We start from the raw sequence: 16,055 nt of genomic DNA on the forward strand, positions 1-16,055 counted from the left end.
TTTATTGTTCTTCTTTGTTTTCTCAATAACATCAAAAGGTTTATTAAACATTTATTTAACATTTTAGGTTTTTATAAAAAGAAAAAACATTTTTAAAAAGGAGCAAGGGTTATACATATGAGTGTTTCATAAGTAATTCTGTGTTTTTATTATCTTCACAACACAGTATATCTATTACATAACAATAACAACTCTTCTAGTATAGACCATGGAAGATGCTGCTCTGCAGAGTAGTATGAATTATTAGTATCACTGATACATCCTTTCCACCAACGCCAACCTAGTTCTAGACTGGTGCTAGTGCCGGTTCGCAATTGGTTCAACTTGTGAACCTTATAAGAACCGGTTTGCTTTTCCACGGGCTAGAGAGCCATGTTATTACATCACTGTCTCAGCATTCTCCAATTTAAAGAACGACAATAATATAATAATACAACAATAACGTATTTGTGTTGCTCGTCGCGATTGCTATGGACGGTGATTACGTTCAAGAAGAAAGATAATACTTATCTTTGTTTTGATTATTATTAACACTAAACGTAAGATGTTAATGTTAGCCCTTGTTGTAAGCTAGGTCGATATAGCTAGCTACCTAGCATCAACTAGACTGGTATTGCAGTTAAACAAATTGAATAAATTAATGATACACACATTTCTTGGTTGGTCAGTATAATCCTGGTCCCAGCCCCTGACATAAGCGGTTCTTAGTTCTAGACCAGCCAAGTGTTGGTGCCACTTTGGAACAAGTTGTCTTGGCTGAGAGCCGGTTCTTTAGAACGGGTTTGAGATTAGACACTGGCTCCGAACCAGCCCTCAAACTGCCTTGGTGGAAAAGGGGTATTAGAGTACTTTCAAGCACAAGATTTTAAGTTAATGCCAAAATGTGAATTGCATTTTGTCTTAATTATCAAGGGTATCGCCATTTACAGTGGGGTGCAAAAATGTGGGCACCCCTGGTTTAAATGTCTGTTACACAAAAGTGATTGAAAGAAAACCTGAACACTAAATGCTACAAAGTTAAACATGACACCTTTCTACACATTTTGAAGCAAGGTTTCTTTTTATTTTCATTTTTCTGAGTTTTTAAATGATAAAAAAAGGAAAAGGGCCCTGTGCAAAAGTTTGGGAACCCTTTTGGATTATTCTTTGCCTTTTGAGAAGATGATTACTAAGGCCCAGACCAAGGTGATTTACTCGTTAGGGCTTCAATTCCAGCGTTGAACTATATATTCTGAAGTAACTCCATGCCTTCTAAAGTATCCAACTGTGTGGCTGTTGTGTCTGGTGTTAAAAACCATGGGTTCCTCTAAACAGTTGTCCAAGGATGTCAGAATCAAGATAGTTCACTTCCACCATCAAGGTGAAGGCTACAAAAAACTTGCAACGTTTCAAACTACCCATTTCCACTGTCAGAAACATCATCAGAAAATGGAAAATAAATGGAACAATTGAAGTCAAGGCAAGATCTAGAAAATGTTCAGATAGAATGGCCCAAGATCTGGTGAGACATTCTCAAAAGAACCAACACTGCACAAAGGAGTAGCAGACAAAAAGGAGTAGCAGACAAAAAGGAGTAGCAGACAACAAAGACCTACATGGCAGAGTTGCCAGAAAGAAGCCTTTCCTACGACCTCAACATAAAATTAAGCGTCTGAAGTATGCAAAAGAAAACCTTGAGAAACCTGAAGCCTATTGGAACAATGTGCTTTAGACTGACGAAACTAAAATTGAACTCTTTGGCCACAACCAAAGAAGGATTGTTTGGAGAAAAAAGGGTGAAGCATTTGTAGAGAAGAACACCTTGCCAACTGTTAAGCATGGAGGTGGATCCATTATGCTTTGGGGTTGTGTAGCAGCTGGGGGCACAGGCAATATTGTGCGGGTGGAATGAAGAATGGATTCCACCAAATATCAAGACATTCTAGAGGCTAATGTTCGAAGGACCAGTCCAGAAATACAAGAGAGGTTGGGTATTCCAGCAAGACAATGACCCGAGGCATACCTCAAAATCAGCCATGCTCCAGGAAAGACGGATGAAAGTTTTGGAATGGCCATCACAGTCCCCAGACTTGAATATTATTGAAAATCTGTGAAGAGATCTCAAACATGCCGTGCATGCAAGAAGGCCGAAGAATATTTCTGAGCAAGAGGTGTTCTGCCAGGAAGAATGGGGGAAAATTCCATTGAAAGACTCTTAGCTGGCTACGGGAAGCATTTGCAAGTTGTTATAGTTGCCCATGGAGGAGTTACTAAGTACTAGCTGACAGGGTTCCCAAACTTTTGCACAAGGCCTTTTTCCTTGTTTTATTCTTTTGAAACTGTAAAAAGTTACAAATAAAAATGTATCTTGCTTTAAAATGTGATGAAATGTGTCATGTTTCACTTTGTATCATTTAGAGGTTAGGTTTGCTTCTTTTCACTTAGATATTAATTGTAAAAGGCATTTTGACTAGGGGTAATAATACTGAGCTGTGGCTCATCCCACCCATCTGGCAGGATTCACTCCAGGTAGGCTCAACCCACCCAGGTCTGCACTACATACATTACCTACTCCTACTTCAGGAGGAACCCATGCGTTAGTTTATCATCACTTTCCTGCACAAAGCTGGCCACCCCAGAGTAGTGCGCTCTGCCCGCCACCTCAACCACCACACCCTTGAAGTCTCCACATGTGGTTTCCTGGGAAAAAATGAGAGAGGTTCTTGTGAAATGTAACAATATGTTATCAACAGATTAGACGATAGCCAGTTTTTTGGTTACTCTTCTGGTGCCAGTCCCATGCTGTCAAAATAGGTCATCAGTAAAAAGTTTGATACCAATGAATTTGTTAACACAATCTTCACATCATTTTCACAAGAATTAAAACAAAAACCACAATAGGCCTATATAATTGCAATATAAACTTCACACTAAACTTTACCTTGCATATGAGATTGTTTAGATGTCTCATTTACAAAACATGTAGATGAACAAAAAATAAAATTATAAAACAAAAATCACATCATATAAGAAAGCTGTCAATGTCTAGTATTGATTCAAGGCTTTGCATTTCCCTTTGGAGTCTGCAATTGCTGTCTGTCAATATGAAGACCAAAGAGACGTCAAAGAATCGGTATATGGCTGAAATATCTGAAAAAAAACAATCACTAACATAACCAAAACATTGGACTTAACAAAATCAACAGTTTGTCACATTAAAAAAAGAAAGAAAGAAAACACTGGTAAGCTCAGAAATCCAAATGGGTTGGTAGGCCAAGGAAGATTTCTTAAGTGGAAGACCAAAGAAAGCTCACCAGAAATAAGAAAACCTCACAAAACAACTGTCCCATAGATCAGGAACACTACAGAAGGTAGGCTTGAATGTATCAGAGCCACAGAATACGTCACCAGCCAAACAGAGGCTTCACAGGAAGGTTCTAACTAGGCCTAGTTATTTTCAAAAACGATAGTTAGGTCACAGTTTGCTAAAAAAGCCTGCAGAGGTCTGGAAAAGGGGCTTTGAGGACATATAGGATGAATATTATCATGTACCAGAGCCAGCCTGGAGAAAAAGGGATCTGCACTAGATTTACAGCATACCATGAAACATGGTGGTGGTGGGGCCACAATAACCGGCTTGGATGTCTTAATTGATGATGTTACTGCTGACAGCAGCAGCAGAATGTATTCTGAAGCGTCCCGAAACATCTTGTCTGCTCAGGTACAAGCAAATGCCTCCAAATTCATTGGTTGGCGCTTCATCATACAGTAAGACCATGGCCCCAAACATACTGCCATAGCAACTATGGAGTTTCTCAAGGCCAGAAACATTCTTGATTGACCAAGTCAATCTTCAGATTTCAATCCAACTGAACATGCATTTCATTTCCTGACGATAATATTTAAAAGACCACAAAACAAACAACAACTGAAGAGGCCGCAGTACAGGCCTGGCTGAGCATCACCAGAGAAGATACCCAGCGTCTGGTGGGGTCAATGGGTTTCAGACGTCAGGCAGTTATTGCATGCAAAGCAATAATAGTAATATTGCATACATTTTTTCCAATACTTTTGGAGCCCTGAAATAGGCATGTTTAAATGGTGAACTCAATCTGGAAAAAAAATACATTGAATTAAAGCTAATAATCTCTTTCTTCGACCCTATCGAAACTGTTGGAGTATAGGGCTAAAAGAAGACAAAATGCTTCCTCTTTCCAATATTTATGGAGTGCACTGTATGTGCCAAATCAATAAAATGATACAGAAGACATTCCTGGTACTTTACCTGAACAGCTTTGCCTGTGAACAGGGATTCTGTGGCTCCACTCTGGAAGATCCTAGTCTGGTTGAGGAGAATCAAACCTTTATGGTACTGGAGAGCCACACGGGCCGTCACCCCCGAACCTGTTGGGCTTCTGTCCACCTGGAACACCACACCCAAGAGAAAACCAATTAGACACAACACAGGTAGTCCAAAGAAGCCAGTGAGTTTGCAGTCCAGAGTATTTTGGCAGGCCACATTGTTGCAAAAGCTCATGCTAAAATACCCGATTGCACAGGGAAATCATTCCTTGTGACTCACAAACAATGTCCCACTCATCCTGAAAGTTGCCAAATTCCAGTTCTTAAAACCATGCTCATATAGGAAGGGGGAATTATTATAATTACTGACTATTTTCTTTGTTTTTGTATTTGTGTTTTGTTTGTTTCTTTTTATTCTTCCCTGCCTACCTGCACAATGTGTCCAGCTGTTGTTAGCAAACGTGATTATATTTCAAATCCCTTTAGCTAGAATGTTTCTGTTATCTAGCTTGTTAATGCTGATACCCTTGGTTTCAGACTGAGAGGACTCCATCCGACTTGAGTAACTACCTGGGCATCAGCAAACACACACATATTAGCAGTGGGCTCTGTGGAATATGTGTCTTTTCCGTCAGTGAGGATAGTGCCATAGAGGAAGGCTAGGTCCTCACTGGTGGGGTGGTGCAGCGTCACCTGAGAGGGAACCATACAAGATAAAACATTAGAAATTCCCCAGAAGAGATGTTCCAACATCTTCATTTGTTTCCATCTGTTTTTAACTTTACCCTGGCTGTGGTCGACAACCGACAACTCTTTTTACATTTAGTAAGACATATGTGACAGCAGACAATGAAAAGAGCTACCAGGGGGCAGAATAATTTTTCTGTTTTTTACATGTGCTTAAACTACAGATTGTAAGCTTTCCAATGATGCATCATACATTGAAATCGGAGTTGAATTGAAGACGACATGAGTATTTGAAAGTTGCTAACCCTGAAATCACAATGCTGAGAAAATGCCCTTCAAAGATGTTGTTCTTTCTCACCTTCACACAGCCAGGTAATGGGCGGTAACAATGTCTGGTTAACCCCACCCCCAACCACTCCCCCTCTAGATTGACAGTCACTTAGATTGTTAGTCACTGGGTCAGATAGCTATAGCTAACATTATTACCTAGCAAGGTATTACCTAAGCTAATTAGCCAGCTTATCATTATGGAGGCTTTATGGTTGTTTTAACTATTATTCTTTTAATGATACAAAAAAGTCTTGAATCAGAATCAGAATTTATTTTACAGTACACAATAATACAAATCTTTGGCTGTGGTTCTTCAACATTAGCTTTGCAGCAAGGTACATAATCACAACAATACCATCACAATAATCACAAGTAAATAAGTAAAGTAAGTAATGATAAGTAATAAAGTGATAAGTGATGGTAGTCGCACTACAGCAGAATTAAAGTGCAATCAATAGTGTAACATGCTGTGCAAACACAAGTAAATAAGTAAAGTAAGTAATGATAAGTAATAAAGTGTAACATAAAGTGTAACATGTAAATAATAAAGTGTAAACAGTAATATGCTGTGCAAAGTTCAACAAGATGAAAATGAAAGTGTTCAGGTATTTCTCAAGTAGTCAGGTAGTGTGCAATTCCTGCATTCCTCCCGCGTGTTTCTCCTGCCGCTACAAACGGACAGTCTTGTTCCGAGGTGCCTTTTTCTGAGGTGCCTTGTTCTGAGGCGCTGTGGAGTCTGGTGGGCACGGGCATGTGGTGTCTTTTGCCTCATCAGAACAGAATTCTCTGATCTTGTCAAAGAGATACTTCTGTCTGTCCACGTCAAGTCCGGGTGGGGCTTGCACAGGAAGATCACCTCTGGGGGGCTTGACATCAGTGCGTTTCAGTAGCTGAAACTCGACTGGTTCTGCGTCGTTGTATTCCCTGGCCATAACCACGCCAGGTCTCAGAGCATCAAAGCTGCAACAGACAGAAGACAATACATTAAATTATTGCCCATAATAAATGAAATAATATTACCGCCATACCATGTTCATAAAATAAAATAGGTAATACATGACAATGAATTACCTGAAGTGCTGGTAACTCAGGCAATCAGGAGGTGGAGGGCAAGGCCAGGCACAGCAGTGTTTCCTCTATATGCATTTATTGGTGGCGGGCCGCCACGAATGAATTTCCTCCGCCACTAATTGATTCAGTCCACTAAGTGCACGATTTCTCCCCCCCCCCCCAAAAAAAAATCCACCTCTGAACATTTTAGCTGATTAAAATATATCTGATCCTAGATCAGCGCTATAATGGATGTTGACTAAAAGTGCACCTAAATCCACGCCCATCTCTCTCTAACCGCTGATCCAAAATCAGATTAATGACATTAAACATTCAGTTTAATTAATTAAATTTAATTTAATTTAATTAAACATACGTGACACAAGGGCTACTCCGGATTGGTCTAAATGTGAACCATCTAAAACAGTGTTTCTCAACCCTCTCCTCGGGGCGCCCTGAGAAACACTGATCTAAAAGATACAAAAAGCTGATCTAGCTAGCTAGGTGCACAAATAAGATATCACGTTAAATAACTTCGAAAAATTAAACGAAAACAGCGACAGATGGATGGATTTTTCAAGAAAAAAGATGTCCCAGACACTTCAAACATTGCTGAAGCTAGCAGTGGCTATGAGCGATCCGAAACTGCATGGCTGGCAGGAGCAAAGGAGCTAGGTGGTGGATCAGCTAACAACGTTTATGGTGGGCGAGTTCATCGAGGCTGTTCGCACCTGCACCAAATATGTCCCAATGTGTGCACTCGAAACAGCCTCTCAGAGTATCAGTGGCAGTTGCAGTCCAGGACTTAACAGGTTTGGGTGTCGTATTGCAGGATTTAAGTTTCTGTCTATATTTCGGGACGAGGAGCAGCATGGCATGGTCGGACCTTCCCAGCGGTGCCCTCGGGAACGAACGGTAAGCCTCGTTGATTGTAACGTAGCAGTGGTCTAGTATGTTAGCTCCTCTGCTGGGGCATGATGACACCTGTTGTTTGTAATTGGGAAGTTCGGTGTGCAGGTTGGTGTGATTAAAATCGCCGAGCACAATAACTGCTGCGTCGGGATTAGAGTTTTCCACAGAGGAGATGTAGGTAATACTTGGGACATTGCAATTGAAATTGCGTTCAAAGTAAAACACACACACACACACACGCAAATATTGACAGTAGAGCTTGGCTTGATAGTGTATATCCCCACTGTGCTGGGTCGCCTCCACACCTGGCACCACAGGGGCCCGTTAATAAGACTGCTGTCTGTGGATTAGTTCGAAAAAAAAATTGTCCAATACAACGTTGTAGTTGTTTAGTACAAATGGGTCTATAGCAGCTAGGTAACATTAGTCCTGTATCAGAGTTGTGTTGTTGGGTCTTGTACAGTTGCTCAAAATGCAGATAAGAGAAAGTATAGGCTAATATCAAACAACAATCCTAGAGATGACTAACTCAAACGTACGTTGTTTTGAGCGCGCGTGCGCGTTTCATGCGCGTGCACGAGGGGGGAAAATTTGCGCGTGCACTACGCGCGCGGACAGGGCTATCCGCCACTAATGTAAAAATTCCTGGAGGAAACACTGCACAGTACCACAGCATGAAGTTGTTCTGAACAGTAAAAAGAAAAAATCAAACACAGTTAGCTAGCTGTACACGGTATCAACAACACAACTTATAAGAACAGCATAATGTGCTATGCGATTGTTTTAGAAAGTCTTACGTAATACCACACATAACTTACTAGCTAATGCTAGCTAGCTAACACGGCTAGCCCAACCCAAGTAACAAAAGAAAAACAGTTAACTAACTGTACACAGTAGCAACAACACAACTTATAAGAACAGCATGTGCTATGCGATTGTTTTAGAAAGTCTTTAAAAAGGCAATACGACGACACAGAACATACTAGCTAATGTTAGCTAGCTAACGCGGCTAACCCAACACAAACAAACAAAGGAGTGTAGGCTACTTACCCAAAAGCAGAAAGTGTTGTGGTATGTTGATCCCGTGAAATCCGTATGTTGTCCTAGTAAAGTTTCGTTTCTTGGGGACTTTCTTTGTGCCTTCAGTCATTACTGAACAATTCATTGAGCTAAGCAGTGTTCATCGATGTACAAACTCGAAATACATTCTCAATGAAAACATTGAAACACGGCGCCCTTTGTGTCCCTCCCCCTTGAGCGAGCTTAACAGCCAATCACACCCAAGTGAAAGCATACATGTTATTTCAGCCCACCCCCTCAAGCGCATCGGAAAAGCATGACAAACAAGCTCATTTTGTTGATAGATTATACTTATTTAATTAACGTAAAACTGTTAGGAAAAATAAAGAGTGGGTACTTCAAAGCTTCAAGTTGAATGTTAGCTAAAAAAAAACGAAATTCTGACTTTTAGGTCAGAAATAGTTTGAAGACTGATTTGATGTATTTCTGTTTTGCGCCAGGTAACTCCAAATACGCTATTGTGTCACATATGGCATCATACATCCTAGAATGAGTTCAAACGCCCCATCTAGAAACAGGACAAAATGTGATGCAACACTTAAGGTAGGTTCAGTATAAAAACTAGATAATCCAACCAGCATTAAGCTCAACTATTATCTTTGCATTTAGTAGACTACTTTAGAGGACGGTACTCTGACTATTTTGAGAAGTAGCTTGCTAGCCATGACAAACGCCATGACGATACACTGCACCAAGCCGGTGCAGCCACCCTATTGGACACTTGATTCAGTACCTAGGAAAAAACTAAAGTGAAAGACTGCACTATCAGCCGATATAATCCTAGAAATATTGGATATACAGCAGGGGAAATAAGTATTCAACACTCAATAGCAACAATTTTTTAATTCAACATATTATTGTTGAATCCTCATTATTATCCTCCTCATTGTTTACATTACAGCTATTCACTTCAACTGGACTGGAGTGTCTGGTCTAAATTTCATTTATATTATTATATATTATATTAGAATATTATTTCCCCCACTCTATCTGTAACAGCCCAGAAATTTCATATCGGTACATCCCTAGGGTCAACATTGAGTGTTTTCAAAAAACATAATTATTTAATTTATTATTAAATACTTACTTGGGATTTGACAGCATTTGTCACTGCAGTAGCGGCATCCACCAGATCCCTGGTCCTGGACTTACTAACATCCAGGTTAAATCTCTGCGCATTTACAAACGCGTAAAATGCTCCTCCATAGCTTATGTCCACAGCTACTTCCCCATACCCTGGCACTGCAACAATTATATCTGACAAAAAAGAGATGTACTGTGTGTTAAGGTACTGTAGGTGTACTGGAGGTGTAGGGTTGGAGTCTCTACAGTGTACACACCCCCAGTGTTCTTTTACATTTCATTCCTTTCATACAACCTTTCTAAAATACACAAAAATGTAGTACCTGTAGCAAATGCAAATGCTGGAACACTATGGAATCTCACACCTCCGGTTTTACCATCAGAATATTCAACAAAGGCCTTAACCAGGCCGCAGGGACAGTGGATGTTCACTTCCGTCTCTGGCGATTGCGGCTCTTTGACGAGTTTGTAGTCAACAGCGAACCGTCCAAGTGCAATGACGGCGTGGCCACACATGGTGCTGTAACCTTCATTGTGCATGAAAAGAACCCCCAGGTCGGCCTCGGGCATCTCGCTCTCCACAATCAGGGCGCCATACATGTCATAGTGGCCCCGCGGCTCCAGCATCAACACCCTCCTCAGATGGTCCAGGTGCTCCTTCACGTAGCGCCGTTTGGATAGCACACTGTTGCCCTGTACCTCCGGGTACCCTTTGAGGATAATGCGCAACGGCTCTCCACCCGTGTGCATATCAACCACAGACAACACAGTCCCTTCGTGGGGTGGAAGCAGCAACTCCATCTCAAAGAAAAAAGAAAGAAAAAAATACATTAAAGGTACACTTCACCAATTTTAACATGTACATTAATTATCTGCAGCACTAGACCAGTGTCTATACATATGTGAAAACAGCAATTTTCCAAAGATCCTAAGGAAATTACCCGCTATAATGTCATTGGGGGTAAATTACTATGGAGCAATATGTTGTAGCTACACTCTCAGGGTGAGACAATATGGCAGGCTACAACGTGTCGCTCCGCCTCTGCTGTGCGGAGGGACACAGTAATGCGTACTTCCATAGAAGAAATAAATTCCACCACAGAGTAATGGATTGAATGTTAATTTGACTTCAAAGTGATTCAAAATCAAATCAGCTTTGATGGACTGACACCCCTTTTAATAGTTGTAGCCTAAGTGTCGTGGAGTTTTCTAATCTAATTTGTTGTGACACAGTTTGATCATCTACTGAATTATCTTTGTTATATTTCATTTTAATTTACAAAAACATACATAAATGCACTGTAAAAAGCATTCTTAAAACATGTAACACTATTAGAGAACCCCCTAAACGTTCTGGTTGCCAAATACTGTAATTTTCTGTATTTTCCAGTCGTGGTCGTTAGGGCTGGGTTCAAAAAATCGATTTCCCGATTCTGAATCGATCTTCATTAAATGAGCGATTATCGATTCATAAATCCCGAGATCGATCTTTCACGTTTTTTTTTCTTTTTTTTTTCTTTTCCTCAAGCAGTAATGAAGGGCTTTAGTTTCATGGACATTATGGTTTACAATGTGTGTTTTTGTTCCCCAAAATACCCTCATCTATTGCACTATTTTCGTTTGAGTTTTGCACATTTTTATTTTGTATATATAAACCCCTCAAAAAACGTTCGGAAACGCTTTTTTTGTTGATTATTACCGGTAGGCTATGTTTGTAGCCCCTTTATTTACATCGGCTGCAGTAAAGCACGTTAAAAAGCACTTTTTGTAGTTGCAAAATGTTGGTCAATGATGTTCATATGTTCCAATAAAATGTGTTCCAATAAAAAGTACATTCATGTAACTGCTTTGGAGTCAATTCATTGATATGTTTAACAATGCTACATGTTATAGGGTTCCTTGAACCATTTATAGCATTAATTCTGAGAATCTCTTTCATATTCAAGCAAAAAATGTATATTTTAACTAGATCGAATCGGAATCGAATCGAATCGAATCGAATCGTGAATCGAATCGAATCGTGAGCTCACTGAGCTGGTGAATCGGAATCGAATCGTTTTGGGAAATCAGTGGCGATACCCAGCCCTAGTGGTCGTCATCCCCCAATCTTTTTCAATGTGATATATTCACAAGAGGAAACCAACCTGCAGGTTGAGTGGAACTACACACCCATGCTGCTTATTACAAAGCTAACTAGAACATCTGATTCTGAAATTCAAGGATACAAGGTCGGCGTTCACTGGTGAAATAAATTATTAGTAAATAATATCTTACTGTGTGAGTCAGACAGACGGAAACTAGACAAAACTAAATAAAATAGACACTAGACAACTGCAACAAACAACAAGAAAAGCAACCACAACCACATGGCTTGAAATGATGGTGGTGACAAAACTACTGAACATAGGAATCAATAGACTACATGTCAAGAAAAGATTCATGATAGATCCCACAAAAGTGTCCCTTCAGTGTCCCAGTGTGATACTCTTCGACACTGCAATCCGCACTTTAGGCTACACCCTGCTGCTACAGATTCCTGCTGCAATATATTCTCCCTATGTTATTAGGGCGCAAGTTATTGTTTTTGTTGTTTCTATTATTATTCAGCCTCTGTTGTATGAAAAATGACCATGACTCCCACAAACATAGACCCCAGGTCATACCCTCACAACAAATCTGACGCCAAAGTTCCAGAAGGGGGCACTATAGTAAAACATTGAAGTTTTCAACTTTGAGAAGCCATAACTTTAAAAGAAAATATTCTTCAAATATACTGTATGTCTGATCGACATGAAACTGGGTACATAAGAAGTATGAACCAGTCCCTAACAGGTTTGATAACAAGTTCCCAAGTCAAAAAATGTAATATGCAATATGCAAATGAGGTGATGTCGACCATATTTATGCAAATCAATGTGAAACTTGGTGAGCCTCAAGACAGTAGTATGACAATGGCTGTGTTCGAAATGGCATACTAGCATACTACTCATACTAGATATGACGTAGATTTGAGTATGCGAGAGCGTTCACACTGTACAGTATGTGAAATTTGAGTATGTGAGAAATCTAGTATGTATTAGATTTTGCTGAATATTTGAGTATGCCATGACTGGACACTACTGGGATTACTAAATCCCCAAAATGCATTGAGCGTCTCTTCAGTCTCGTCAAACTGCGTCATACAGCTGTTGTTTACAGTCCGAAAGCACGTCTCTTCAGTCTCGTGAAACTGCAATGGCAGACGGCGAAGCGGCAGGAGCTCGACAAGTTATATTCTATATTAGATATATGTATATTGTATTGTACAAGTTAGATTGATGTTAGTTTGATGATTAAAGATTAATTTATTAATGAGTCTGTCAGTGTTCTGATGCTATAAAAGATTAAGAAGATCCTCAATTTCTCTCATCTCACATCATAATATAGACTATAGTCTACTGGGGGCTAGTAAGTGAGCTAGCTAACAAGTTAAGGTAGGGCTACTTACTTCGGGGTGATAAATAATGTACATCTGAATCAAGTAGGCCTACCGCATACGACGAGCTGATTGCCTCCGTCGTCTGGTAAGAGGCATGTTGGTTGGATAAAGTTGTATTAGTAGGCTAAATGATCAATGATAAAGCCCAGTCACGAATGGTCCAAGTATTGTAGCTTCAGATGAAGGAACAAGTTGTTTTTCTTTTACCAACTGCTAAGACAACAATATAGTATAGTTACTTTAGCTAGCTAAAGATATTGGCCCCCCAAATCATTTTACAACTTAGTTCTGTCAAAGCAGTAAAGCCAAGGTATCTACTGGTAACTAAGGTAACGTAGCTAGCGAACAGAAGTGGGGGGGGAAACTTCAGATCAGATATATAAACTGTTTATTTTGACAAACTGGATGCATTTTGGGAATATATATGGTTACTTTCTCACCTGAAGACATATTAAAACTTCATAAAATGACATGTTAACTAGAGCCAAAATTACAGCTTTTAGCCAATGGAGGTTTAAAATGGAGGATTTAAAATCCCAGCTGCCGGCCGGTGCGAAACGCATTCTGGGAGGCAGTATGCTGCAGTGTAAACAGTCGGGTGGCTTCATATACTTCATATACTTCATATACTTATTATGAATTTAGTATGCAGTATACTCATTGAGTATGCTAGTATGCAGTAGTAGCCTATGCCATTTCGAACAATGTGTACCAAATTCCAACATGATTGGAAAAACATGTCACTCAATATTCTGCATAATTTCCAACAAAAATAACAGTTTTCTGAGGGCAAATTCATACTTAAAAAAATACACAGCTACATGCAAATTAGGGCTATGTCAGTCATTGTTAGTCGAATCAATCTCAGTTAGTGTGCTTTGAGACAGTGTCATAATAACATAGATGTGTAGCATGCACCCTTAACTGCCGCTTGCAGCTATATTTGTTTTTATTATATTTGATTTGAGACCTGGGCTGCCTCAAGCATTTCGTTGCATTGTAGGCTATATTACTTGTATTCCATGTAATAATACATCAACTTGAACTGAACTGAGCCTCCCACATGAATCTCAAATTGCTGAAATGTTTTAGTCCGTGCCGTCACCATCGCGCAACAGGTATAAAAAGGCGCTGATTAAAATTGATCTCCTCAAAGAAAGACTGTCATAGTCATCGGTATCGTAGCTGGGACTTCTGTCCAGCAATGTACTGAGTCTGCTGACACACATAACGTGAAAATGCACGGTCAACTCTTAATTGTGAGTCGAAGTTTGCCATGTTCTAGCCGCTGTTTCCCTTTTGCACAAGCCTACTATTATTTAAGTTTACATTTGACACAAATGTTCTCACATTTCGTGTAGGCTGCATTAACAGTACTATGTGTGATTTGGAGTTCTCCTTACCTTCCTGAAGAGAGACTTTACACGAAACAACTTGACTTCCAGGTCACGGGGTTCGAACGTCCTTCAAAATAAGAGCGCGGACCTGTACATTAATTATGAAGGACAATAAGACCAATTACTAACATGAGATTCATTTGAATAATAATTAAATAATTATGAATCTGTCCCAATACTTTTGGTGCCATGAAATGGCACATAATTCTTTTGTAGTAAACCTTTGGAATTTTGTGCCAAAAGAAGAAAAAATGCTTCACTGTCCCAGTAATGAGGGCACTGTATATCGGTGAACTAGCAGTTGCTAGGGGATGGTCAGGTGAACATTGTAGGGACATTTTTAAAATACAGTGCCTTTTCCGTCCCCAGTACAAATCATGTTGTATTTTGTCTACATTTGGACAAATACTAATACCATTAGTTTTTTCATGTAGGCCTATAGTCAATTGTTATTTATTATGAATACAATGATTTGGGCTTCTAAGTTTTTTTTTTTTACATTTTAAAAGCTTTGGTTAAAGATGTAAATGGGATTTTGCCATGTCCCCCAATCCAAATGTAACGATGGTCAAACAGGCAAACTTCTTTCAACCAACTCTTTTATTGATCTGCATGGAAGACATATAAAACACAATTCTTCCTCTGGTCTGCACCTCTTGTGAATATCGCGCCACGGAGATCGGCGTTCAGCTGATCTTGAGATCGACGTGTCACGGCACCAGTGTAACGATGGTCAAACAGGCAAACTTCTTTCAACCAACTCTTTTTATTGATCTGCATGGAAGACATATAAAACACAATTCTTCCTCTGGTCTGCAACTCTTGTGAACCCATTCAGACGGCAGCCATATTCTGGTTGTCCCACCGTGTATGTATATTTCACATCAGGATAATTTGTTTACAGAAAGAACACAAATTTCCCTCAAACATTACAAATAACAATTACAAACAACATGTGGAGCAACATACCTGCATGGAAGACATATAAAACACAATTCTTCCTCTGGTCTGCAACTCTTGTGAATCTGCGCATTCAAAATAACATACAATAAATGTTCTGTTTCACATCATCACAATACATCACATCATCACAATACATGTAAAAACAAACAGCACAGTACTACACCAACATTTTCACCCTACATTACAAGATTCTCCACACAAACAACAAAACACGAGGAGCATTTTACATCGCGCACATACCAGTGGCGGCTGGTGCTAAACAAATTTGGTGGGGCACAGCAGTGTTTCCTCCAGGATTTTTCACATTAGTGGCGGGGGGGTCCTCTTTCGCGCGTATGGCGCGCGCGTTTTTTTTCCCCGCGTGCACGATTTTTTTTCCCCCGTGTACAGAGTCGTGTGTGTGAGAGACGGAGAGATTGAGATGATGATAATGAGGAAACTTTATGAAAAAACAACACATCACACTAGTGTAATAGCATCAAACAAAGCATTTTCTTGTTAATATATACATATTCTACCCTAAATAGTTCACAAAAGAAGTACAACATTCATAGAAAAATAATGGTGTGATTCAGAAAATGGTACAACAGCATTGAGGTACTGTTTGTTACACTTTGAGTTTGCTAAGCATTCGCCTTTGCTTTAAAGCCATTGTCAGTGATATTTTCACTATTTTCAAACAATGAAATATACCCTTTGGTAATGATAAATAAGACTTCTAAATGCTATAATGAGAGTGGAACCATTAAGGTATCATCATAGCCAAAGCCGTTACGGACTAATTGTGGTCACAG

At 39.7% G+C, this 16,055-nt stretch overlaps 1 protein-coding gene across 2 annotated transcripts; it reads right to left on the reverse strand.

Annotated features, from left to right (window-relative positions):
- Positions 1-10,224, reverse strand: l3hypdh (trans-L-3-hydroxyproline dehydratase; the record flags this gene model as incomplete). Of its 2 annotated transcripts, XR_013937520.1 has the most annotated exons (6): positions 1-1,030; positions 1,182-2,679; positions 4,265-4,402; positions 4,852-4,974; positions 9,428-9,597; positions 9,747-10,224. XR_013937520.1 is itself a non-coding variant. In XM_080535273.1 (5 exons), 5 exons carry the CDS (start codon positions 10,222-10,224, stop codon positions 2,554-2,556), a joined length of 1,035 nt encoding a protein of 344 aa, XP_080391399.1. In that variant the 3' UTR covers positions 1-2,553. The 2 variants fall into 2 exon arrangements, 1 of the variants encoding a protein (XP_080391399.1); XM_080535273.1 differs by having other exon boundaries at positions 1-2,679.
- Positions 10,225-16,055: the final 5,831 nt, after the last annotated feature.

Source organism: Nansenia antarctica (genome assembly GCF_963989245.1).
Source record: "Nansenia antarctica genome assembly, chromosome: 1".
Lineage (NCBI taxonomy): Eukaryota > Metazoa > Chordata > Actinopteri > Argentiniformes > Microstomatidae > Nansenia > Nansenia antarctica.